General features: G+C 44.9%; 1 protein-coding gene across 1 annotated transcript in view; it reads left to right on the top strand.

Moving 5' to 3' along the window:
- The window catches only part of WASF2 (WASP family member 2), a 40,901-nt gene extending 16,738 nt beyond the window's left edge, over positions 1-24,163 (top strand). Inside the window, 9 exon segments of the mRNA XM_030538758.1 lie at positions 4,811-4,964; positions 9,003-9,137; positions 9,671-9,824; positions 11,867-11,984; positions 13,587-13,717; positions 15,811-15,966; positions 18,426-18,463; positions 18,466-18,927; positions 19,486-24,163. Of these exon segments, the coding sequence (XP_030394618.1) occupies positions 4,835-4,964; positions 9,003-9,137; positions 9,671-9,824; positions 11,867-11,984; positions 13,587-13,717; positions 15,811-15,966; positions 18,426-18,463; positions 18,466-18,927; positions 19,486-19,640 (1,479 nt within the window). The 5' untranslated portion in view covers positions 4,811-4,834 and the 3' untranslated portion in view covers positions 19,641-24,163.
- The last annotated feature ends 554 nt before the right edge of the window (positions 24,164-24,717 follow it).

Genomic DNA, 24,717 nt, shown 5'->3' with positions numbered 1-24,717 from the left:
TTCTTTTTTCTCTTAGATCATGGTGCCTTTGTCCTTGTGTTGTCTATGTATGGCTACACTGCTCTGCACTTTGGTGCACATTGCTTTTCGTGCGCCCGTAGTTCAAAGTGCTGCGCTGTAACTCTCCTATGTGGAGCTGTGGGGAGTTAGAGGACTATGTTAAGCAAACTGGGCACCTTTTAGTTCACGCCCACAGCGTGCACAGGAGGATGTTACCGAGCGTCCCTTCGGTGCATGCTGCTGTTCACACTTGCGTTGTCTGAACTGCTCTAATGTCTAGTTTCCTTTCTTCTTTTCTCAGCATTGTTTTCTATCTCCTTCCCCATATCTTTTCTCTCTCTGCTTATACGTCCCCCAAAATCTCTCTCTCAAATTCAGGACACTGTTCTTTGTGTCTAATCAGTTGCATGATTCTCTTCTTCCCATCCACTTATTCATAGGGCTTGGAAATTTTACAAGATATGTAATAAGTGGAGGGATAAACCTCCTACCCAGAGACTGATCTTACGAGATGTGGGGGGCCTCGATGTCCAAATGCAGTGTCCTGTGGAGAAGCTATCCCACCCCAACAGCTGCTGGGAAAAGGGAGAGGGCTCAGCCATTACTAAAAGCTACTGTCAGTGGACCCTGCTCAGAAGCCCCAGGTATCATGTCTGCCTTGTCTCTGGCTAGTAGTTGTCTGATACAGCTCAAGCCTTGAATCCTCTGTCCCTGCTGAAAGGGAGAAGGAGAATTCTTCTTTAACTGCCCCCCTCCCCAGAACCTTCCAGCTACTGCAAGGGCAGTTGGGTGGCTCTCCGCCACATCCCCCATGCTCTGACCTGACTGGGGCCTCTGAAGGGGCTCCAGTGATAGCTGCACCCTCTCCCAGCCCCCCGGCATAGGCGGACTGCACTAGTGTAAACAGTGACTTTTGCCAGATGTTTGCTGTTTGCCTTAGTTTCAAACAAAGCGGTGTAAGCAACACTGTGTAGACAAGTCCTTATTTCCTGGGGGGCATAGCCAACATAGTTCTAAGCCAGTGGTTCCTAAGAGGAGTGTGGCCTCTCCCCCCGCCATTAGATTGGCAATAGTGTGCCCTCCTCCCCCCTCCTGTGTCATAACTGGAATCCTACCAAATTCAAGGTCCATTTTGGTCAATTTCACAGTCATAGGATTTTTAAAATAATAAATTTCATGATTTCAGCTATTGGAGGGGGGGTCATTTTCTTTCCTGTCCTCTTTGGTCTTTTTCTCAGTATCTTTCCTGTGTTTTTAATTTTTTCTTGTTTTCTCTCCTCCGATGGCTTCCCCACTCCCCAGAAGATTTTACTTCCTGCTGGTGCTGGTGTGACAGGTTGAATCACAGAAATCCCCTGGGAGCTACCACCTGATGTGCCAAGACTACTTCTGCCCCCTGCTTTACCTGCCAACTCAGGACTCCAGCACCCTGTCTTGCTGAGTCAGACACTCCCATCTGCTCCAACAAAGACCCAGGGTCTGAATTATTTGTCCCAAAGCTGCAGGTTTACCTGAAAACAGCTCACAGAAATGTGCTTGTCTTTAACACCCAGATGTCTAATTCCCAATGGGGTCTAAACCCAAATGCAAGGTAAATGCATAAATTGTTGGCCCTCTATAACACTGCTAGAGAGATATGCACAGTTGTTTGCTCCCCCAGGTATTAATACATACTCTGAGTTAATTAATAAGAAAAACGTGATTTTATTAAATACAGAAAGTCAGATTTAAGTGGTTCCAAGTAGTAACAGACAGAACAAAGTTAAGTCACCAAGCAAAATAAAATAAAATGCACAAATCTATGTCTAATCAAACTGAATACAGATAATATCACCCTCAGAGATGCTTCAGTAAGTTTTTTTTTTTTTTCCTCAGACTGGACCCCTTCCAGGCCTGGGCACAATTCTTTCCCCTGGTACAGTTCTTGTTCTAGCTTAGGTGGTAGCTAGGGGATTCCTCATGATGGCTCCTCTCCTCTCTCCCCTTTCTTCTGTTCCACCCCTTTATATATCTTTTACATAGGGTGGGAATCCTTTGTCCCTCTCTGAGTTCCCACCTCCTCCTGCTCAATGGAAAGACACCAGGTTAAAGATGGATTCCAGTTCAGGTGACATGATCACATGTCATAAATTCACATGACAAGACTTCATTGCCCACTGGCCAGCACACAGGTGTACAGGAAGACTTACAGGTAAAACACACCCATCTGCAGACAATTGTCCTGGCTAATGGGAGTCATCAAGATTCCAAACCACCATTAATGGCCCACACTTGGCATAATTACAATAGGGCCTCACAGTTATATTTTGTATTTCTAGTTTCAGATACAAGAGTGGTACACTTATACAAATAGGATGATCACACTCAGTAGATTATAAGCTTTGTAATGACACCTTACCAGAGACTTCTGCATGACGCATATTCCAGCTACATTATATTCACTGATTAGCATATTTTTATAAAACCATATAGACCTCAGCATCACAGGTGGGATGCCCACAGATAGCTCTGTGGGGCCAAGCAACATGTGCTTCTATGAGTCAGTGCCAGAGAAACAGGAGAAACCTGAGCAAGTTAGCTTCTACCTAAGCTTACAGCTCCATATGTGTGAGCTGCGGGTGTGGCTGTTGTTATGGGGTGCTGTCAGGGGAAACAGCGAAACGCTGGCTTAGCTAAAGCACGAAAACCTAACATGACAGAAGAGTTTAGAAGGGTTTGACTTTAGTCCATAAAATGCAGGGAATTTAGAGTTAGTGGTGGAAGTCCTTCCTTAGCTCACTTTGTCCTTAGCTATTTGATGGGCTTTACACCAGTGGTTCTCAAAGCCAGTCCGCCGCTTGTTCAGGGAAAGCCCCTGGCGGGCCAGGCCAGTTTATTTACCTGCTGTGTCCGCAGGTTTGGCTGATCGCGGCTCCCACTGGCCGCAGTTCACTGCTCCAGGCCAATGGGGGCTGCGGGAAGGGTGGCCAGCACATCCTTCGGCCTGCACCACTTTCCACAGCCCCCATTGGCCTGGATTGGCAAACTGCGGCCAGTGGGAGCCGCGATCAGTCGAACCTGTGGATGCGGCAGGTGAACAAACTGGCCCAGCCCGCCAGGGGCTTTCCCTGAAAAAGCGACGGACCAGCTTCGAGAACCACTGCTTTACCCTACCCAGCCACGGTGAGGTCCGAGAAGGAGGGATTTCAGCCCTGTTAGATTTTCCTGCATTTCTTGGTTTTTAGATTTGGCTCATCAACATCACTTTAATTAGGTTTTTTGGAAACTTCTGTTTCACAGTGACAAGTGAACTAAATGACTGGTTTATAGTGGAGTTTGGTGGTAATGTAACATAGCATCCTTATATCTGGCATACTCTGCAGTGCTCCAGACCTTGAGCTCCTCTGCATAACCAAATTTGGAAATTCAGAATCTGTTTTATGAGGTAATTGGTGAGATGATACCCACACCTTCTTTTTAACATCCTGATAGAAAAGCATCCAGGAAGGACTCCTGGACCTCAAAGATAAGCTGCCAGCTGCCACGGACTATCAAAGGGTGGCTCAGAGTCAAGTGCGAATAGCTGATTTTTTTTAATTGTGGGTTTTTGTTTTTTTTTACGGTTCTTGGTTTGTTGCTGTGGGTGACAGGAAGCCATGTTCCCCAAGCTGTTAGCTTCCTGTTTTATTTTTACACCCATCCTGAGCAGATTAGCTTCTCCATCACAAGGGGAGGCGTCTGTTTCTATAGCATTGTTTCTCATCCGACCTACAAGAGACTGTTTTCCTTCTTAAATCAATCAAGAAGTTGGGATGTATTTGCTGTCATGTTAGAAATTTTGGAGATGTATCAAACTGCTTGTGCTGTGCTCCATTATTCAGGAGTTGAAGTTTTGTTTCTCTTTTGCAGGTAAGCGATATAAGAGAATTAATTGGTTGCTTCAACAGTTAGGCATGTTAGCAGTGGAGATTTTGCTGTTATAAAGTACAGGGCAGGAAACAGACACACATGCAACCATTTTCTGAAGAATAACTTTCAGAAGCTTTTGTGTTCCATAAATTTCAGAACTGGAAGTTGGGGTTGGAAGTTCCATCTCACTGCGTGTAGTAAAATCAATTTTGATGTCTTTCAGCATTGGGCTTTACTCCCCCCAAATCCTTATTAAGCTACCAATGTGATAAACTACTAACTCTAAAACAATGGGTCGGTACAAACTAGACCACCTGGGAATTTCCCACAAGGGAAGGACACAGCTTGCAGGATGAGAAACAGTCACCAGAAAGTTTCCTGGTCAGCTGCAAGAACTTCCTGTTGTCTCATGTGAGCCTTCTCTGTCTGTGCTGTTGGTGAGGAGGGCTGGAGTGTACATGTCTGTGTATCTGACATAACAGACGTGCTAATTTCTGTTAACATTCTTGGTTAGAAAATGGACATGTTAAAATGTTCCTTTGGAAAGGTTCACAATAGCTGTCGTTAGATGTTCTGCAATATTTGGTGAAGGAATGAGACTGTTCAGTGCAGATGCATTAGTGGGAAGGGTGGTGCAGGAACAACAGTAATGTAAACAGTCCCTTGCTCAGCTAAGATGGGTAGTTTTCCTTTGTTCCCTGTACACCTGAGCCAACAGGTTGTCTTCTCCACTGCAAGCTGTAGAACAGTAGGATCTTTATTTTCAAAGAACCAGTTTTATAAGGGTGCAGAGGGAAAAAGATGCCTTATACATAAAGCTGTTTCAGAGCAGGAAAATGACCATCATGGCTCTGATGTGCCTGGAATTTGAGGGTGAGTAATCCTTTCCTGTTTCTTTTTTGGGTTGTTTTTCATCTTTCAGAACACTGCCTGAAGCGGGTCCACCATGCCATTAGTAACGAGGAACATTGAGCCAAGGCACCTGTGCCGTCAGACGTTGCCTAGCGTTAGAAGTGAGCTGGAATGCATGACCAACATCACCCTGGCAAATGTCATTCGACAGCTGGGCAGCCTGAGTGAGTACCACTGTGAGCCTGCATGCTGCCCTCAGGAGTCGTTAGTGCTCTTTATTTAGCTCCCTTTCTGTTCTTGTACTCCTATTTCTCCCCCATCTGCCTTCTCGGGATAATGCTAAAATATTTTCCCAAAGAAATCTCTAATGCTCATTTCCTGTCCTCCTCCTCTCACCACCTCCTCAACAAAAAGAAAATTGGAGAGGTAGGGAATGGAAGAGCTGCAGCAAAATTGTAGATGGAAGGATGCAGCATAATTCAGGGCTGTAAAATGAGAGGCTTTCAGATTGGCCAGTACCTTGTCAGAGAGAGCACCTGTAATTGCATGCACTATTAATTGTAGCTCAACTGTGTTTAAATCTACAATTGATAATTTTTAAGGAAAGGTAATCAGAATGCGCACACAGATTCTGGCCTGTTTGCCCCTGCTACATTTATTGCATTGCAAGCCTGAAAGTCCCCAATTCAGGCTAAAATTGCCTCTGAGATATTGGAGTTTGCAGGCTGCATGCTGGTATATTAGCACAAATGGTTACCACTGGTGGTTCGGCTCTCCAGTGAGTTGGTAGACAGCGTTATGAGAAGCAAAGTGAAAACATGGGCCCAAGCTTTGTAACAAGAATAAATGGTAAGAATTGCCCTTTTTTCTCCATTAAAATGTTCTGGATTCAGATTAACCCCATTTTGCTCATTGGCCTTGAAATGAGACCTGCAAATGCTTTGATAAATGGATTCATACTTATAGGTCCTAGAGTGAAATTAAACAATGTATCTCTGTTTCCCTCCCAAGATAGACTCTTTCTCTTGTGCAGTGTGAACATGGGTGAGAGGATTCCAAGCACAATTTTTCCTGTTTCTCCAGTAGTGAAAGCACATTGCTGTCACTAACACCCCTGTGCTGCCTCCAGGTTCTCATCTGATACCAACAAGCCTTGCTAAAAATATCAATGTGCAGTAATGGATAAGACCAGTCTACCCATCCATTGTCAATTGCCCCTCTCTGTTCCAGAGTTAGATGTGATTACTGAGATGGTCACATAGCATAAGGGTTCTCTTAAAATCCCTCCTGTGTGCATGAAATGAGGACGGCAAAGCTCTTTAAATCCCGAATACAGCAAGTAAGCTGATCCAGATCCAAAAGGCATGCTGTGGGTTAGTGTGACTGAGCACCAGCGATATCCCTCAGGCTTAGACCTTCTTTGTGCATTTCACTATATTCAAAGCACCTCTGCTTATCCCTCAGAACAGAGAGTGAAGTGCTGGAAGCCAAATCCCAGCCTGGTTCCTTTATCAGGAGGGTACCAAGGGAGCCTCGCTCTGGGATGTGAGGAGGACCAATCACAGATACAAGCAGGAGTGCTGTTGGGGAAGCTCATGTGAGACAGATTGTTCGTATTGACACTCATGCGCATCACTGTGCATTTGAGGGTAATGGGGAGGGAGGGAAATAAAATTGAGCATCTTCTCCTGTTTGCATCCCCAGAGTTGAAGACAAAATTGTAAGTGCTATGGTCTTTGGGCTAATTACTGCAGAATGTTGAGATCCAAATTAAATGACCAAACTCCTCTCCTAGTTTTCTGTACGTTATTTTGAAAATTGGAATAATGCGTTTTCTTCATGTGCTGAATACTGTAGTAATCCGAAGAGAGTTCAGTAAGTGACAGCAGACCTGTATAATCAGCCATGCCTGATATACCACAACCTCTTTACAAAGACACAAACATAAAACTTGTGCAGCATTCATATTCCAGTGAGTTTGCCCTTTGTTACTATGACAGCCGGTAGCACTTTGGAGAGGCAGTCTGTGCATTTCTGTTAATTCTGTGGAATCAGAGAAGCTAGAAATGGGAAAGACCTATTAAGTCATTCAGACTGTCTTCCTGCCAGTGCATGATAAAGATAATTTTGATTGTAATTTTTGCTCTTGAAGTAAAATCAATCAAGCAGCTAAATCCCTGAAAACTAATCTCTGCCCTCATCCAAAAATGTGCGTGAAATACAAAAGCATATGCTGGATCCTATACAGTAACCATGTGTTAACACAGTTATGCAATTAGAGGAATAAATGTACACCCAAACACACAGACCAGTGCACATAACTGTGTTTGTATACTTAAAGTGTACTGCTCAACAACTGTTCAGTTTTTTCCAACATCTATAGTCTTTTCCTTGTGAAATGCGGAAATGGGTTCCAGATCCCGTTAAAATGGAAACACATAACGTTGTTGTATGAGTTTATTGCTGTAATGTCTGTCAATTTACATTATAACTGAACCTTCTCCCTCCTTTCATTGTGGCATCCTTTGTAAAATGTGTGAGTTGCTCTTATGGGGAGGTAGAACAGAGAGGATGCTTCGTGAAAGCTGGTTACAATAAGATCTGTCTGACTCCTGTGTCTGAGGGAATGAATATCTTCTTATGAGTTAACACAGGGAAGCTGACAAGACGTGTCAGCAGGGCAAAGGTAGTGTCCCTGTATTAAAACCCCATATACCAAGGGAGGCAGATGGGAGGAGAATCACACTGTGCACAACCTGCATAGAAAACATAGCTGTGGGGCTAGGTTGTAGGACTCAGACACAGAGAGTTAGCACCCTGGTATAAAATGACTGCAGGGATAAGGGCTTGAGCTTGGTATTGCTTCAAAGTGCAGAGTCTTTCCTCATGTTCGTAGATGTCATGGAGACAGCTGCCCTTGAATGATAGCCTAACTTAGATGTTTTTTTCCCCTCTTTCCTTCTGGAGTCAGCTGTTGGAAATGCAATTTCCATTTTACCCATATGACTTGTGCTAAAAGCCAAGATTTTCAAATAAAGGACTCTAAAGTTACATCTTTATTTAGGCTCCTGACTGACTGACTAGGATTTTTCAAAAAATGCCCAGTACTTGATAGCCCCCACTGACTTCAAGGGGAGCTATTGGCTACTTGGTGCTCTTGAAAATCAGGCCACTTATTAGGAGCTTAACTTCAGGTTTCTGTTTTTGACAGTCTTGGCCATAAATGTTTAGACAGGCAGGATTCTGCACAAGACACAGGGTAAGGGCACGTTCTGGGGGAGGAATAGTTAGGCGACTGGTATGGTGAGACTGCTGCCTCCTATGGCCAATATTGTCTCATTGTTTCCTTGCGCTCCCCACTTGTCTGAATCCACTTAGATTGCAAGTTCTTTGGGGCAGGACAATTGTTTTGTTTTTACAATGCCTGGCACAATGATCCATGAGTGGAGGCTCATCGTACTACCACAGTGCAAAGAATTAATAGTAACATCATTTGTCCTGGTTGTTCACCGAGCAGTCTGAGGTTTTTCAGAGGGATCGTCACATTTAAGAAACTCCAGTGAAAGTAGCAATCGCTATTTATTTATATTTTTGATCTAGATAATCTTGAAAGAATCATTCTTTCAGGTGCTGCCCTATCTGAAGGAACTCATGAGTCATACCCTTGTCTATGAATGTGGTTATGGCTTTAGGGTCCAGACTGGGAATATACCATATAGTTCTAGAATACAATGAACTCTAAAATAGTTGCCAGTTACCCTTGAGGGGAGGCCTTACTGCAAAGGCAGTGATTTATAATTGGGGAGCCTTTTGAGGTGCATAACAAGCTATAGAATCTAGTTATGTTTGGCTGTTAATAACAGAACATCATGTAACCCTAAAGGACTGCAGCCCAATCAGACATAGACTAATACCGCATGCTGTCAACTTGGCTGTGTTGACCCGTGTTCATTACTTATTCAAGGCTAAGAAGTATGCTTCAATTCTGTTTCACTGTTGTTTAAAGATCCCTTAGAAGAGTGTCATTTAGCTGGAGTGGTGCATCAACTCACCCTCTGTGTTAATATCTTGGGTGGTATCAATACTGCCAAACTTGAAAATAACAAATCTCGCTTTTGTAAAGGCTAGTAAATAGCTTGCTGATGCTAATGTTAAAGAAACAGCGAGGGGGCGGTGGGAAGATCTGGAGAACTCAAGTATTAAGGGCTGGATGGGGAAAGTATAATACAACTCAGAGTAATACATCCCCTTGAATATTCCAGGTAAATTTGCAGAGGACATTTTTGGAGAGCTGTTTACTCAGGCCAACACCTTTGCCTTTCGGGTGAGCTCTCTAGTCGAGAGGGTCGACCGCTTGCAAGTCAAGGTCACTCAGCTGGATCCCAAAGAGGAAGAAGGTAATGGAGTGGAGCACAGCACTTGCAGACCGAGCATGCTAAAGAGCGCAGAGCTCATGGCCTTGAAATGAGTTTGAAGCTGTGTGCACTGGAGACTCATGTGTTTCCCCTTCCACTAACAGGGACTCTTTCCCCTACTGCCTTGAAAAACACTTTGCTAGTGACGTGGAGTGGTTCCAAACAAGTCTGTTTCTGCTGGAGTTGGTCACTAGCAAGTCTCCGTGTCCAGTGGTTGGCTATTCAGTAAATAGATTGGCAGCATGATTTTCACACTGTGTTACACTGAAATTGAAACCACCTTAACACTTTTCTTGAGAGCCATATTGAAACAGTTTCAGATCTCAGTGTAGACAGGGTTGGAGTTTCTTTACTCTTCTCAAGAGCATTGTGGGGGGAAAAGAACCCAACCATAGAAAGTGCTGTGCGTATTTAGAACTGTAACTGAAATCAAATGTGGCTAATTGGCCTTGTGTCTCAGTCACCTGGGTCAACTGTCCTTCACTTTCTCTTTCCATTGCTTCCCTCCTTCTTAGTGTCCCTGCAAGGCATTAATACAAGGAAGGCCTTCAAAAGCTCCACCACTCAGGACCAGAAGCTCTTTGACAGAGACTCTCTCCCGGTGCCTGTCCTTGAAACATACGGCATCTGCAATACTCCACCACCTCTCAACATTCTCTCCCCTTACAGGTAATGCTGCAGCATCTCTTTAACTCCCTTTTTTCCTTGTTCGGAACGTCTCCTCCACAGTTAACTGAGAGGTCCTCACCCAATGGCCGGGGTCACAAACCACTTAATCAAGAAGCACTAGTCCCTAAGGAGAACGGAGTAACCTAATTAGTCCCTCGGGCATTCTCTGTTCTTTAGCTGGATTATTTGTAGATTTGCTTCTGGGGTTGCACAAATGAAGGTAGCTGAAAAATTACAGTTATGTTGTTGCTTTTGTGATGGTGCCTTAGGGAGACAAGTCTTGAATGGCACTGCATAACATTGCTAGGTGTTTTGTATATGATGTATTTTCTCATGCTTTTCTGTGTGATCTCATGGCCACTTGCCAAGAGCCTTCTTGGAAACTGCAGGACTTACATTTGCATTGACCCAAACTGGTGCAGCAGACTCCTTTTGATTTTGAGCATTATCTGATCTATTCCTGGTGTCAGGTGACTAACTCAGCTTAGACCCTGGCTGTTTAACCAGCATAAAGCCCTTCTCCTTAATGGTGTAGCCGTGTTATGTCATCCTGTAGATCAGTGATATTCGGACTGAGGCTCGGGAGCCACAGTTGGCTCTTCAATTTCTTTCCTACAGCTTTTTCCAGCACATGATATTGAAACACTGTGAGATTTAATTATTAACCAATCAGGAGGCTTTTACTGTGTTGTTAACCAACTGTAGTTGATAAAATTATAATACTTGGTCAGTCATTTTGCTGTGAGAATACTATATATAAAAACAACTAACTATTTTCTCATCATACTGTTTAAATATGAATATGTAGCACTATAGTAAATGAAACTATTAATTCACACAACTGGCTCTTTTGGGTAGCTCCTGAACCACTCAACTCTGAGTGTCACTGCTGTCAATAGTTGTAGAGCAGGGGGTCGGAGTATGAATATTTTTTAGCCCACATCCGTAAATGTCTTTTGAACAGGTGAAAAGTAATTACAGATAGCTGGAGGCAGCTGTCTTCTGTGAGATGCAGCTGTACTGCAAAGTAGGAGGGTGTGCGTGTGAATGCACACTCCTGAGTTTCAAGGATGCTGCTGCTGCTCTGACTTGGGGTTCCTGAAGTGGAGAATATTTTTCTGAAAAGACAGTTGGGTGGGAAGGGAAGGAACTTGCCGAAAATCCCCAGTACATAATTGTGTAATATGTCTTGGAGGAAGTAGCAGGAGCCCGATCTGGTGGCTGGGGGTGGGCAGGATGGGGATTATCACTGAAAAGAACTCTGCTCAGCATTTGGAGGTGTGTGCACTCAAGCCTGTATCCATTGACGTTACTGTGGAACAGGCTATCTGGAAAAGACAGATGGGGAGAGGAAGGATGGGAAGGGGCATGTGTGGAAAGAGAGAGAGGGTGTGTTTGAGAAGGGAGTGCGAGGACAGACATCTGCTGCTGCCTCTATAATTGTTAGAGTGGCTGCTCAGTGGAGTTCTTGCACCATACTTAAGATACAGAAATCAAAACTATAGATCAGCAAACCAGAGGAGAATCGTGATGCAAGGCCTTGCAGGAGGAGTGGTCAGAGTTCCCCGGAGCCATGGGTCATCAACTGCATCCGAACTGATGCAGTTAGAGCACATCAGTGTCATAGCCAGTGGTACCCAAGGGAGTGATGTGGCCAGCATCACATCTGACTGCCCTAACCCAATGCATCAGGTACCCATTTTGTAGCTGGGTGAACTGGAGGTGGCCTTTGAGTGTGAGATCAAGTGAGACACAAACCCGCAACCTTCAGAATTGTAATCAAGCACTTTAACTATGCAGCCATGGCTGAGAAGCGGTGGTGACTTCAAATTAGGTGAGGTGTGGTGGTGGTTTTGAATGAACAGGTGGAGTGGGTGGCTCCTCAAGGGTAGAGCGGCCTCTGTTGGAAGAGGATGGAGAAAGAGTACAAAATGTTTGGCCTCTTATTTCAGATCGATGGATATTGATACCTGGTGGGTATCTGAAACCTTTGGGCATCAGACAAGCAACTGACTGGCTCCTTGTGTGTGTTTCTATTCCAGGGATGATGGCAAAGAGGCACTCAAATTCTACACAGACCCTTCATACTTCTTTGACCTTTGGAAAGAGAAAATGCTCCAGGACACCAAGGATATCATGAAAGAAAAGCGGAAGCACAGGGTGAGGGAATGGGGCATCGCTGCTACATGCTAGCAAAGAAATAGTAGATAAGACAAGGTATAAGGAAAAGCCAGAGACTCATAGGAGACAGTTTATCTTCAAAATCCAAGTTGTCGCTTTCACTTGGGTTCTTTAGAGGGGATATGGTCCAGTTTAAAATTATACTTTTAAAGAAGAATCCTTGTTGCCTGTTACCATTATCCTTGCTTATTAAAACAGAGATTTTAAAAATCTATTCTTCTGAATTTCACACAGTTTGAATGGTGACACTAGTTCATTTTGTAGTTTTGTACCATCTGTTTCCTAGCGTTCGATGCATTAGCACAGTAAGTGTTGTGTTTTGGGTGTCAAGGGCAACCTTAGACCCTCTTTAGTACTCTTGCAGTATCTTGCAGGCATCTCTGCTCAGTATTAAAGCACCTTTGGTACGCTTTGATGTAACCGGAATATCATCACCAGTCCCTTTGAAGGAAACAAGGGATGAAGTTTAAAAATCCAGTTACTCTTTAATGTATGGAAGTGTTTAAGCTGTGTAAAACTACAAAAACAAAAAAACCCCACCACTACACTGGCCCAATTGCTGCACTTGGGTGTCCTTTTAACATTAGTGAATTACAAGGCAAATTGCATTATAAAAGGATTCATTTACTATACCTGCAAGGTTTAGTTTTGGGGAAATCTGACTTACATTTTAAGTGATTGTAACATCAAATCTCGAAGTAGAACATGACCTTCCAGTCAGAGTATAAGAGAGTTTTGGCCTATTGGAATCCTTGGAATGGGGTTGGTTTTAGCCCAGTTCGTTGTGGCCAGGTTTCTGCCTAACAAAAACCCTACTTACCAGTTGCTATTAAATGGCTTCCTTTTGGAAGCCTCAACACAAAGACCAAAGACGCAATAGAGGCTTGTCGACGCTGTGCAGCAAGCCAGGGTGTGACTTTTGCTGTGCAGTAATGTCCCATGTTGATATTGTGGCACTCCAGGACTTTCATTGCATTGTAGCAGTTTCCACATGGGGCATTGCTATGTGGCAAGCTAGTGCACTATAGATGCACGCCTTGGCTTGGTGCACGGTAATGTGCCTTTTAGGTAAGCCCTAGGCTTGGGAAACTGATCTGGCCTTCCACTCCAGAAAAGATCTTTCCTGGTCATTGTTGAGGCACACTGGTTGGAGCGCGGGGGGCGGGAGTTCATACCTGTGCAGTAGTTGTTCTGTAGAGAGAGGCCGTTACTATCTCAGTCTGAGGGCTTGTCTAGATGAATAGTTTGTGCGCAGCAAGATGGGCTGTAAATCTACCTCACACGAACCTGCTGTGCACTAATTGTTCACATGGATGTATAGTGCCCAGCTGGATAGTTCAAGATAGACTAATGCCCCATCTTGCCACACATTAACTGCTCATATAGATAAATCTGGATCCTTCCACCGCTACTAAATTCACTCTACTGCAGTCTCAAAGAATCCCAAGATTTTTTTAATCTCTTTAAATGTTAGTTGGCCCTATCTCTACTCCTCCCCTCCCAGTGAGCTGAAATAAGGACAGACTAATTCCAAACAAGTTTGAAGTTCTAATGGGTCTTTTCTTCCTTTTTCTTCTCTAGAAAGAGAAGAAAGATAATCCCAACCGAGGGAATGTGAATCCACGGAAAATCAAAACCCGGAAAGAGGAGTGGGAGAAATTGAAAATGGGACAGGAGTTTGTTGAGTCAAAAGACAGACAAGGACCTGCTGGGTAAGTGAATCTGGCTATTTATTCAGCTCTCCATGAAGGGGAAGCAGTCTGGCATTGTTGGTGGTAATGCAATTCACCCTGCTTTGCAGTTTCTCCACATCTGCTGTGCAGTGTGGATCGAAATCACCACTAATCAGATTCTCTAAAGTAAATCTGTCTGTTGGTTTAAAACTTGCAAAATAAATCAAGAATCTAAAGAGTTTAAAAAAGGTGGCGCAAGTGGTCTCAGAAGCAAATCTACTTCTGCTTTTGGCTCCCCTATCCCACAGATGCAGAAATGTCATGGACTTAGTCCCTTTACCCCATCATCACTCATTCCTTTACAGCTGGGTCACCAGTTTGTCTGGCTCAGAACAGTATTTGCAAGGGCCAGAAGCAGGGCATTTGAGCATTGGGATATGGTATGGAAGGAGGGCAGACTCCGTGGCGTGCTTCCAAACCCACAGAAGCTCTTCTGAGAATGCTTTGTAGGCACCAGGCCTTCCTGGGGTTCAGGGAGGGTTGGCTGCTATCTGCAGAGAGGAGTGTTTCCCACCACGAGAAATCAGCAGGTAAGGTGATGCTGACCCTTCTCTCCCAAGTTCTCACAGCAGTACTCAAGGTGTTAGTAACATAATTTTAATAGCCTTTGTCTCCTTGTAGTTATGGGCTGAATTAATATAGTAGCCTCTCGTGGTGAGAAAAGCTGGTGAGTAGGGCAGGCAGATGTTCCCAATGCTGCTTTGTGTCTATTTCTTTTCACACAAAGAAAGGGCTCTCTTAACTTTGGTGGTGGTGACCATTTCTTTTACTGCTTTTTCATAATGCCATGCTTCATGTTTCAAATTTAGGATTTTTCTCCTCCTATCAAAGTTTTTTTCAGCTACAGGTCTCTCTTCAGTGCCTCCTATTCAGGATTTAATGTATCTTTGACACCAGTCTGGCAGGAAGCGAACTGAATGCCCAAGTGCACTTCCCAGTATGCTCTTTTCTTGCCATTTGTGGCTCTTTTCACTTAAGAAAATCTTTATTTTTTAATCACACATTTTATATTTAAAAATAAAACCTGCTTTTCTTTTAATAGCCAAGTCAGTTGACTTGAGACCAGGCAGGAGGAATCTGACTGCAGGACAGCAGCTTTTCCTTGCTTTCACTATTTCCACCACAAATTCTCATGTGAATTTTACTTCGCTGTAGATTCTGATATGAGGCTTGAACAGTGTTTGTTTTTGTTTCACTGCTTTGGGTGATCTTAGTCTACTGTCAAACTTGGGGATGGCCGAAACAAAACACTGCATGTTTCAGCTTTGGAGACTTTGAACTTTGCTTATGACTGCATCCACGACATGCCTAGGTGCTTTCCAGACATGCAGGAGGTGATAGCCTTTGCCCTAATGAGCATATGGTTACATTAGGACTTTTATGCTGCCATGGAGAGATGCAATGTAAATGAGACCTGACAGTCTGTTTTTGCCCATAATCCAGCTTTAAGAGCAAGCTTTTACCAACCCTAAAACTAACAGAAATATTTGTTTGTTTTAAAAAACACAAATATTCTCTTGCAGTGTTGGCAACCCACGCACTGAATTACTGTGTTGATGTGTAAAAACCTGAAAATAAACTTGTCTAGATACTAACAATAAACCAAAGTGAGAATAACTAGTCAACTTCCATTGTCCAGACAGAGAATAAACAGCCATAGATGAGTGAAAGTGAATTTTAATGTCTAAAAATCTAAACAATTTCCTAGTAATCTACAATGCTTCAAGAAACGTAGATCAGGAACAGTTTTATGTACAAATCATGATTTGGAGCCACATGGTGGCCTTTTAATTAATGATGGTATTACTCTAGCGTATAGAGGCGCAAGTTGTGACTGGAGTCCATTATGCTGGGCTTTTAACAGAATAGGAGACATTACTGCTTGAAGAGCTTACAGTCTGAATTGTGGAGTGAGGCATTTCAGCATGATTCTAATAACTAGGCTATTTGTGATAGAGCAGCCTGCATGGCTGTATTCCTGTTTTTGTTTCCCTGACGCTCCATTCTGGAAGTGCTCTTTTTGGAGGTGAGGAGGAAATTGGGTATCACTGTTCCATTGTCTTTAATTTTAGCTATCCCTCTAATGTGGTGTATCAGAATGGCAGCATTGGCTCAGACGAGAGCATGGAAATGAACTACTATCCACCACCACCGCAGTCGGATTCTATCTCACCACCATCTCCATCCTACCCAGAGGACAGCCTGCCTCCACCACCCTTGGATTTTAGGTAATCCTCGGGGAACCGTTCGGCCACAGAGAAATAGTAGGTGGTGCAAAGTGGTGGAGTTAGCTGGTCTAGTGAAACCACTAACATAAGTACTGTATTGAGACCGAGTGAACCTGTCTGTCAGTAAAGTGTACAAAGCTTGTGACCCCTCCTTAATGTTTAGATTCCGTTAACGTAGTCATAGTGAGAGACCACCCATCGGTATAGAGTTTAAGGCTGGAAGGGACCACCAGATCATCTAGTCTTACCTTGTGTACAACGCAGGCCTCCAGCACCCACACACACAACCCAATAACCAAAACTAAATCCAAGTATTACGGCCCACAGGAGACTACATTCTTACACACCACAGGCAGAGAATAGGAAGCACCAAGATGCACCAGTGCCCAAGGACCCCCACCCCACAACAGCAAGGAATTGATTAAGTGAGATATACCAAATGATCCTGGTAGTGTGTGTGTGAGGGTTGCTGCAGAGGAAGGCAACGCCACGCGCCCCCCCCCCCCCCCAAGGTCACTGCCAATCTGACCTGAGGGAAAATTCCTTCCCAGTCCCACATATGGTGATCAGTTAGACCCTGAGCATGTCAGTATGAACCAGCCGGCCAAGTACCTTAGAGCGAGAATGCTCGCTGCCACCTCAGAACCCTGGCCTTTCCTGTCCAACATCTCATCTCTAGCCATGGCCGTACCTGATGCTTCAGAGGAAGGACATTAAAAAACACCCCAGAACATGTTTTGGAAGGGGAGGGGAATCCCTTCCTGAACACTGCAGGTGACTGGCTGAACCCTGAACCATGAGCTTTTAGGAACTAAGACATAAACTGGAAGCGAGCTCCAGGGCTGTTAAACCCTGCCCCCTACTATCACAAGCAACCCCATCATACAATAACGCTCTTAAATTTGTCCAGCTCTCTTAAAATTAAGTTAAAGCCCGAAACTTCCCATAACCCTGTATAACAGGAGAACATTATTCCACTTTTCTTACTCTGTGAATTCTCTATATGTACACTTACTATGCTGAAGCACCCATTCTTGTATTATCAGGGTTCCATTAGATAATCTTGGCCCAGTTTTGGATGCCCAGTAGATCTGTCTCCCTCTTCAAATACAAATGCTTGAGAGCATTTGGTCCTGCATCCCCAACAGCACTCTGCACAGAAACAGTCCCTGTTACTGGGTTCTTAACGCTATCACCACTTTCCCCTCTGATCTTTGCAAGTGCAAGGTGTAGGTGCTCTGAGACCTCAGAGTTCAAGTTCTTGGGGTCCTAGCGTCTCCTATAAGGTCTGAGCATCCTCATATCCCAGAGACATCAATGTTCTGCAGGATCAAGTCCATTACACACCAATTCCAGAATGGCCTGATACTGGCTAAAGTTACAGAGGTCTAAACTAGAGTATCTTTTAAATAGTAGGAACCAGAAAAGTGCGGCAAAAGTAAATATATAGAGGGAATAGGTGACTGACAAATGCCATACTACTAGCTTGACTGAAACGTATCAAAAGGCAACATAGCTTGTGAGTTTGAGTTTCCAATACAATCTGTCAGCCTGAGACGGGCACTCCATCCTGCAGCAGCTCTCTAGGTGACAGTGGAGATGAGTGCTTCAGATAAAACTTGTCCTGGTTTATGCAGTTACTTAAAGGCATGGCTGCCCCCTGAATCTCTTATTTGAGAAAAAGGGTGGAGGTAAATCAGCCCTTCATTATAAAATGACCAAAGTCTCCAGGATGTATCAGATGGACACCTTAGGGTGCATGTTACATCTGCTAGGTTTTGAGGTGAAAGCATTCTGTTTGCTACCATTCAGTGTAAGCTTCTTTTTACCAATATGTAAGCTAGTAACACAACACTTTCTGGGCACTAGTGTTTCCTGCGAATGGAAAGTTTATTCAATCATTCATGAATCCATATTTCCCTTCAGTATATATTGGATCCCATTACCTTTTTTCCTTAGACAAGAGGTGACAAATCATCACCAGTGCTCCAGTAAAGAACCAGTGAATGGGTCTATACCGATATATGTTAATAGCATATGAACTTGCATAGCACAGAAAACAAGAACTAAAGGTTAGCTCGATAGGCATCCCTGCTTAGCAGCTGAATGGATACAGAATGACTGGTGTTGCTCTAGAAGGTTCTGAGCTGAGAGGGCAGTCTGGCCTCTGGCAGAGAGAGATTTGGTGTTTGGCTCGTACAATGTACTGTTACTGTGCTGGCTGATGGGACGTCTGATAGCATTTCTCTCAGCTGCAGTGTCAGCTGTCAGTTGTTCTGTTCTCCTAGCCAAGAGTAATGCAGCAGGATAGTCAGCACTAGGACCCTAGAGAACTTCAGTAAAAACTGAGAGTTGGAAGGGATAGCTGGACAAAATCCTCTCTAATCTGACTCAAAGCTAATGGTATTCTTTCTCTCTCTACCCCCACCCCCCAATATTACTCTTTTCTCCTGCAACAGCTACCCAGTAGACAACCAAAGAGGTTCTGGTTCTGGAGGACAAAAAGATCCAGCCTGGTCAGTCCAAGCCATCCTCCACCAGCTCCTCCGGTTGGATCCCCATCCAGTGCCAGGCCAGGCTTTGCTCCGCCTCCTGCTCCTCCCCCCCCACCACCAATATCAGGAATTCCCCCGCCACCTCCTCCTGTAGGATTTCCAAATTCAGGGATGCCATTGCCACCATCTCCTTCCTCCTTCCCTCCTTACCCTGAGTTTTCTGCCCCTCCTCCTCCATCACCTCCAGGTGCAGAATACTTCACTGTGCCCCCACCACCATCACTTCAGCCAGTAGATGGTGCTCCTCCCCCTCCTCCTCCTCCTGGTCCCCCACCTGTGCCTTCCAGTGGCATGGATGGTGCACCAGCTCCACTTCTGCCTCCAGACTCCTTGGCCTCCAAGCCAAAATCTTCCTTGCCTCCTGTTACTGATGCCAGAAGTGACTTGCTGTCAGCTATCCGTCAAGGTAAGCCCTGGCTGGGATTTTTATGTATCCTCTTTCCCATAAACCTAGCTATTGTCTCTTCTGAGGGAGGTTCTAGGGCGCGGGAGCCTGGGATCCATCTCATGGGCAGCACTGCTGCTGGCTTGCTGCTTGTGACCACACCTACTGTGGATGATCTAACCCAAAGAGAATTTCAGCACCCCGCTTCTCCCCGATGAGGGTGCCCTCTAGTTTTCAACCTTTGCAGGTTGCCCCACGAGTATCAATGGAGCTCCCAAGCTGCAGTCAAACTGCCTTTAGAGCAGCAACACGTAGCGCTTGGGTGGAGTGTGGGAAGCCAGCTCCTCTGGCTTCCTCCAGTCGCCCTTGCTCCAAACCTATCCAGGCTGGGTCAGTGGTTTGACTTGTGTGCCCCCTTCTGTGCAGTCGTTGTGCCAGGCTGCCCCAGCGCAATCCAGGCATTGATCAGGGCCTGCCCAGGGCTATTCAGAGCACAGCATTGGAGCAACAGTTCTCTGTAGACCCTGTGAAATCTCCAGCGGTTGAGTGACCACCTCTCTGCCTTCTTCCCATTGCCAGGTTTCCAGCTCCGCAAGGTGGAGGAACAGCGGGAACAGGAGAAGCGGGACGTTGGGGGCAATGACGTGGCAACGATCCTTTCTCGCCGCATCGCTGTGGAATACAGCGACTCTGAGGATGATTCTTCGGAGTTTGGCGACGACTGGTCTGATTAACCGTGGTCCTGCTCCCCAGGCTCCTCCTCACTAGCCTGACCCCTTTCTTAAAGAGCCAAATACTTCCTAGGTTGCCAAAGCCTTTTAGCTTTTCCTGTCTCCTCCAGTAACCGAAGATGTACCAAGGGGTTTCAGCATATCACCATTGGCTTTGGCAAGACTTGCACTCACCTTTCCAAAAGGTCTCCTGCAAGATGCTGTGGGTTGCAATGTTGTTTTCCAGCAGGAGGGGGAGTGGTGCTTGCTCATTAAAGGAAACTTAAACCACCAGATTTGCAATGCCACAGAACAAGGCACAGTTAAAGATCCTTTGGGATGGGTTTTTTTTTTTAAGTTAAAAATCGGTGACCCTATTGCAGCCATAGGGCTCTTCAGAAGGACATTTTCAACCGGTTTTCTCACTGCAGCAGCAGCATATAGGATATAGTGGACATAACTCTCCAGTTAATATTGGGAGTAGTGCTAGAAAATGGGCTTAAAATGTCTCTTCTAGGCTACATCTCATTATTAAATAACCCTTGCAACAATCCATTTTTTGGGTGATGGAAGCATCACTTTTCCAGCATTTCAAAACTAACCTACCTAAAAAGCTCTCTCAAGCTGTGGGGCTGCAGGGTGCACTACATGAAAACCTGGGGGTTAATTTTTCTTTAAAAGCTGCCTCTATCCCCTCCAATAGCCTGGTTTGTGCCTCCACCACTGCTGAAGGAGGCTGAACTAAGAGACACCACCTTAGCAAAACGCTAACCTGGCTGGCTGCCCACTCCGGGGGGTGCAGGGGCATTACCAAGTCAGGAAGTTTACCTGCCGCTACTGGTGTGCTGAGGGAACTAAGCAGTGACAGCTGGGGCTTGCTAGGTTCTGCTGTCCTGGGAAGGTTTTCATCTGTTACCTGGTGAGCTCAGCAATGTGTCTAGAGCAGAAGATGTAACCAGCGGTATTGAGTGGGAAGAGGCAAGCTCTGAGCACCAAATAGGCCCATTTGTTCAGTGTGTCTACAGTTAACTTACCGGCCAGGGCAAGGAGGTGAAGCATCAGTGTCTCATTTGGCCTATTCAGGGCAGCACTTTGGTCAGTTTGAATTCAGGTGCTTTTCATTGAGGTTGATGGTGCACTTTATGCAGGGAATTGAGCAGCAGAAAATGCCAGTATTTAGCCTATGCTGCTGTCTCCTATCCTGGGGGGAGAGGGTTACATGTTGCAGGGTCTCTCTGTGAACCGAGTCAGCCATCGGTAGCATTACATCTAGCCCATATTAGCGGTTTTCCACTACTTCACATCCATAGTCCAGTAGTTAATTCTCAGAAAAGGTTGTAGTATCTCCTTTACCAGACTAAATTTACAAAAACCTGATCTGCTCCCAGGAGGTGCATTACAGGTAGGGGTGGAAATGGGGATTTTAGATTAGCTAATTTAGGTTTTGTTGTTTTTATTACCTTGTTAAGTTGAGTGCAAGCACCTCCAACCGGATAGATAACACAGACCTCTGTGTAGCAGGTGCTTGTTTAGTATCTTATCTGGGCTTGACTTTCCAGGTCTCAGTCAGTGTGACATCCTAAGTTTTTCACAGAGATCACAGCCCATGTGATTCATGGATCCAACTAGGGGGGAGAGACAATGCAGCTCTGCCTTTACTTTTCTAAAGTGTTTTGCCAACATGTGCCTCTCCTTCCCTTCCTTCTATGACTTGCCTTATTACTGCTTTTGTATATCTAAACAAAGATGTCACCAATACATGGGACACCAGATACAGCCAGAGGTGGCCATATTGCCAGGGGGAAAAAAAAACCTCTTGGGTTTGTTTTTTTTAGTGTTTAAATTCTCACTTTTCTGGATTCTTGCTATTCTCTTGAATACTTTCCCCTTTTCTAACGTTTGAAAGAGACTTAATGAAGTGGCCTAGATCTTAGGTTTCTCTAGAGGCCAGAGGGCCATGTTTTTGGGTGCTGGTGTTGTCATGTTCCAGTCTGACTGTAAAGCACCAGTGAAGTTAATTTATTAAACCTCTGCACTGCTATATTTGGCAGCAAGCCAAGTGGGTAAGGCGGACTCCTAAGAGGGCATAGGGCTGGTCTTCATTATGTGGAGATTGATGCTGCAGCAGGGGTGGATTTAGCGGGTCTAGTGAAGACCATAAAGATGCTGAATTGACGGCAGAGCATTCTCCAGTTGACCCTGGTACTCCAGGTCTCCGAGAAGAGGAAGGGAAGTCGACCGGAGAGTGTCTCCTGTTGCTGCAGCACAGTGAAGACACCAGGGTAAGTTGACCTAAACTATGTCGACCTAAGCTTCATTATTCACATAGCTGGAGTAGCGTAACTTAGATTGATTACCCCCGTAGTGAAGACAAGCTCATAGGCAGTGAAACTGACACTGCTTTCTGATGGGACAAGAACATGTGAGCAATATTAGTTCCAATCCTCCAGCGACCATAAGCCATAATGTACTCCAGGGCACTGAAAATTAGGAACACAAAAATGCCAAACTTGGCTTCTTTTTAAATTACTTTGGCTCCACCTGGCTCCATTTCATGAAGAGAAAGCTAGTACTCCTTTCATTCAAAGCTTTGAAAGGTGCGGTATCCCTTGTGACCTTAAATGGATAATCCATCTGTGCGCAAGCCACCAGTTGGATTGTGGAGAAATAGGGTTGGTGCCAGATGATTCTGTGACCAGTCTCGTGGCTCTGCCCAGTTTTCTTAAAGTCTATGCAATAAAGCCTGTCCCTTTGTACTGAGTGGCCATAAAAAAGCAGTGCCCACTTATGCTGATCAGCCATCCCATCAATAGAAGGAAAAAAAATTTCTTTATTCAAGTCTAATTTAAAAACAATTCTGCTTTTAAAGTCATTGGGGTCCTTAGGAGTGGATCTAAAACATCGGTCCTCACCCTGGGGGAAATAGCGGGAGGGGAAGAAAATAGGTGCCAAGAACAACCTCTCTGCAAGATGGTTGTACCCAAATGGCTCTAACTGTGGGGCTGCAACTCATTCATGCAAGGGGCACATGCTTGGCTGAACAGCCTCCTGGCCACTTTGTTGGTTTAACGTGTTCGTAGCTTATTTAGTACGACCATAAGTGCATTCCAAACAGCACAGTGGAGGGAGCTGCCAGTGTTTAACAAATCTGGGGATGAGAATAAGAGGCTGCTTTTTTTTTTAAAAAATAGGTGTTCAGGCACGCCTTTGTTTTTCTGTCCAGTCTAACCCAGGTTACGGGTTATGCAAATCCAGTGCAGCCATCTAGCCAGTGCTTCTATTGGGAGTCATTTGCCATTGGATCTGCTTACTCGCGCTGTCACTTCACAGAGCATGTTTGGACAGGTCGGGGTGTCTTTCCTTTCTGATCCTGCTTAAGTATTCTCTCTCTCTCTGTCTCCTCAGCCGTAGTGCCTGGCTGCTTCTCTCAGTATTTCCCCCACACACACACACACTTGCACGTGGGGTATGCTTACTAGGTTTCCAGGGCTCAGCCTGGGGGCTCATCTGCAGTCAGTGACCTTCATCGGTTCTCCTCTCCTTATCAGTCACAGTGCAGCAGACCAGATCCAGGGAAGAGGCTCTAGGAAGTCCCAAATGGCCAAGGAACTGTGTGTGAAGCATAACTTCGTGAGAGAGAGAATTGCAGTTCATGGACTTCTTAAATATGCCTGCTTTAAAAGTGCCTGTCCTGGATGGGTCAAGCCCATGTCATAGCTGCCCTGGGTCAAGTTTTCTGTGTCTGTCTTGTTCCTTTACAAAGCCTTGAAGTGGGATGTGGATCAGATTTTATTACTGTATTAACGTTATTCCTTTTGATTCATTTTAGAAACTAACCAATTTTTTTCCTGTCTAAAATGATGTAGAACTAGAAAAGCCATAATGCTTCTGAAGTGCCTTATTTCCTATATGATATAAATATATTTATAAGAGTAATTATTCCATTTGTAACCTGAGAATCTACCCTGTGCAAAGGTTGTGTTGGTGGGGAAGAGATGCACCATGTCTTATAAGGAGCCAAATGAGTCTTATGGTGTGAAAGGAAAAGGAGTGTGGGAAAGGATTCTCTGGGTTGTGAGCAGTGGGGGTTACTCCCTTTCAGACCAAAGGAACGCAGAGAAGTATCAAAAACGAAACCCTGTTAAAGTCTCACCAGCAAAACACTGTACGTCTTTGGCATCGAGGTTAACAACTTGTTTTACCCCACAAGTGAACATTGGCAGCCAGATTCTGGTTGGTTATCCCAGTGTAAATCAGGAGTAACACCGCTGGCTTCAGTGGAGTAGTTCTGCCTTTACACCTATGTATCTGAATCCAGAATCTGGCCTTCTCTGTTTTTCCTAGTAGTACCTATTTTCTATTTTCCTCTGTCAGGTGCTGTTTAGCCAAGCTTTCATACTGCTTTTTTATAGTCTGCTTGGTCTCTTCTCCTCCCCTCCCCCCCCGATGAAGATCCTTATTTGCAATTTTTGTAATGTACATGTAAAAATCTTTTTTAAAAATGTAAACTTTAAGAAAAATCTTGATAAAACCTTTCTATCCAATCAACACCTGTGTTCATGTCACTTTGGAGTCCGGGGCTAACAGGTTGGGAATGATGCCTCTGAGTGATAGAGGGTAAAGATCCGAGCCTTCCGTTATGGCCTTGAGGATGGCGGTCCCATGAGAGACCGGTTTTGAGAAGCTCTTATTGTGACTGTTTGAGAGGACTTGGGAGTTACCAACAAACTGGCAAAACGAAACTGTGACTACAATTGCCACCAATACCCAGCTGCCGTGACTCGTTTATCTTTACCTAGAAGTTCCCCAGCCCAGGAATGGAACAGGAGTATCAGAACAAGAGTATGGGTGATGCCACATTAACGCCTCACGCCTGTATAGCCAAAGTGTCCTGCAATGTGTCCCTTTAAGGCCATTGTATTGTAACCAGGGCTGGTGCTACCATTTAGGCAGCCTAGGCAATCGCCTAGGGCGCCAAAATAAATGGTGGGCGCCGTTTTGCCGGAGGGGGCGGCAGGCTGCTCCAGTGGAGCTGCCACAGTCGTGCCTGCAGACGGTCGGCTGCTTGCGCGGCTCCGGTGGACCTCCCGCAGGCACGACT

This window comes from Gopherus evgoodei, chromosome 20, assembly GCF_007399415.2.
Source record: "Gopherus evgoodei ecotype Sinaloan lineage chromosome 20, rGopEvg1_v1.p, whole genome shotgun sequence".
Classification (NCBI taxonomy): domain Eukaryota; kingdom Metazoa; phylum Chordata; order Testudines; family Testudinidae; genus Gopherus; species Gopherus evgoodei.
This window is presented reverse-complemented; position numbering and strand designations above follow the sequence as displayed.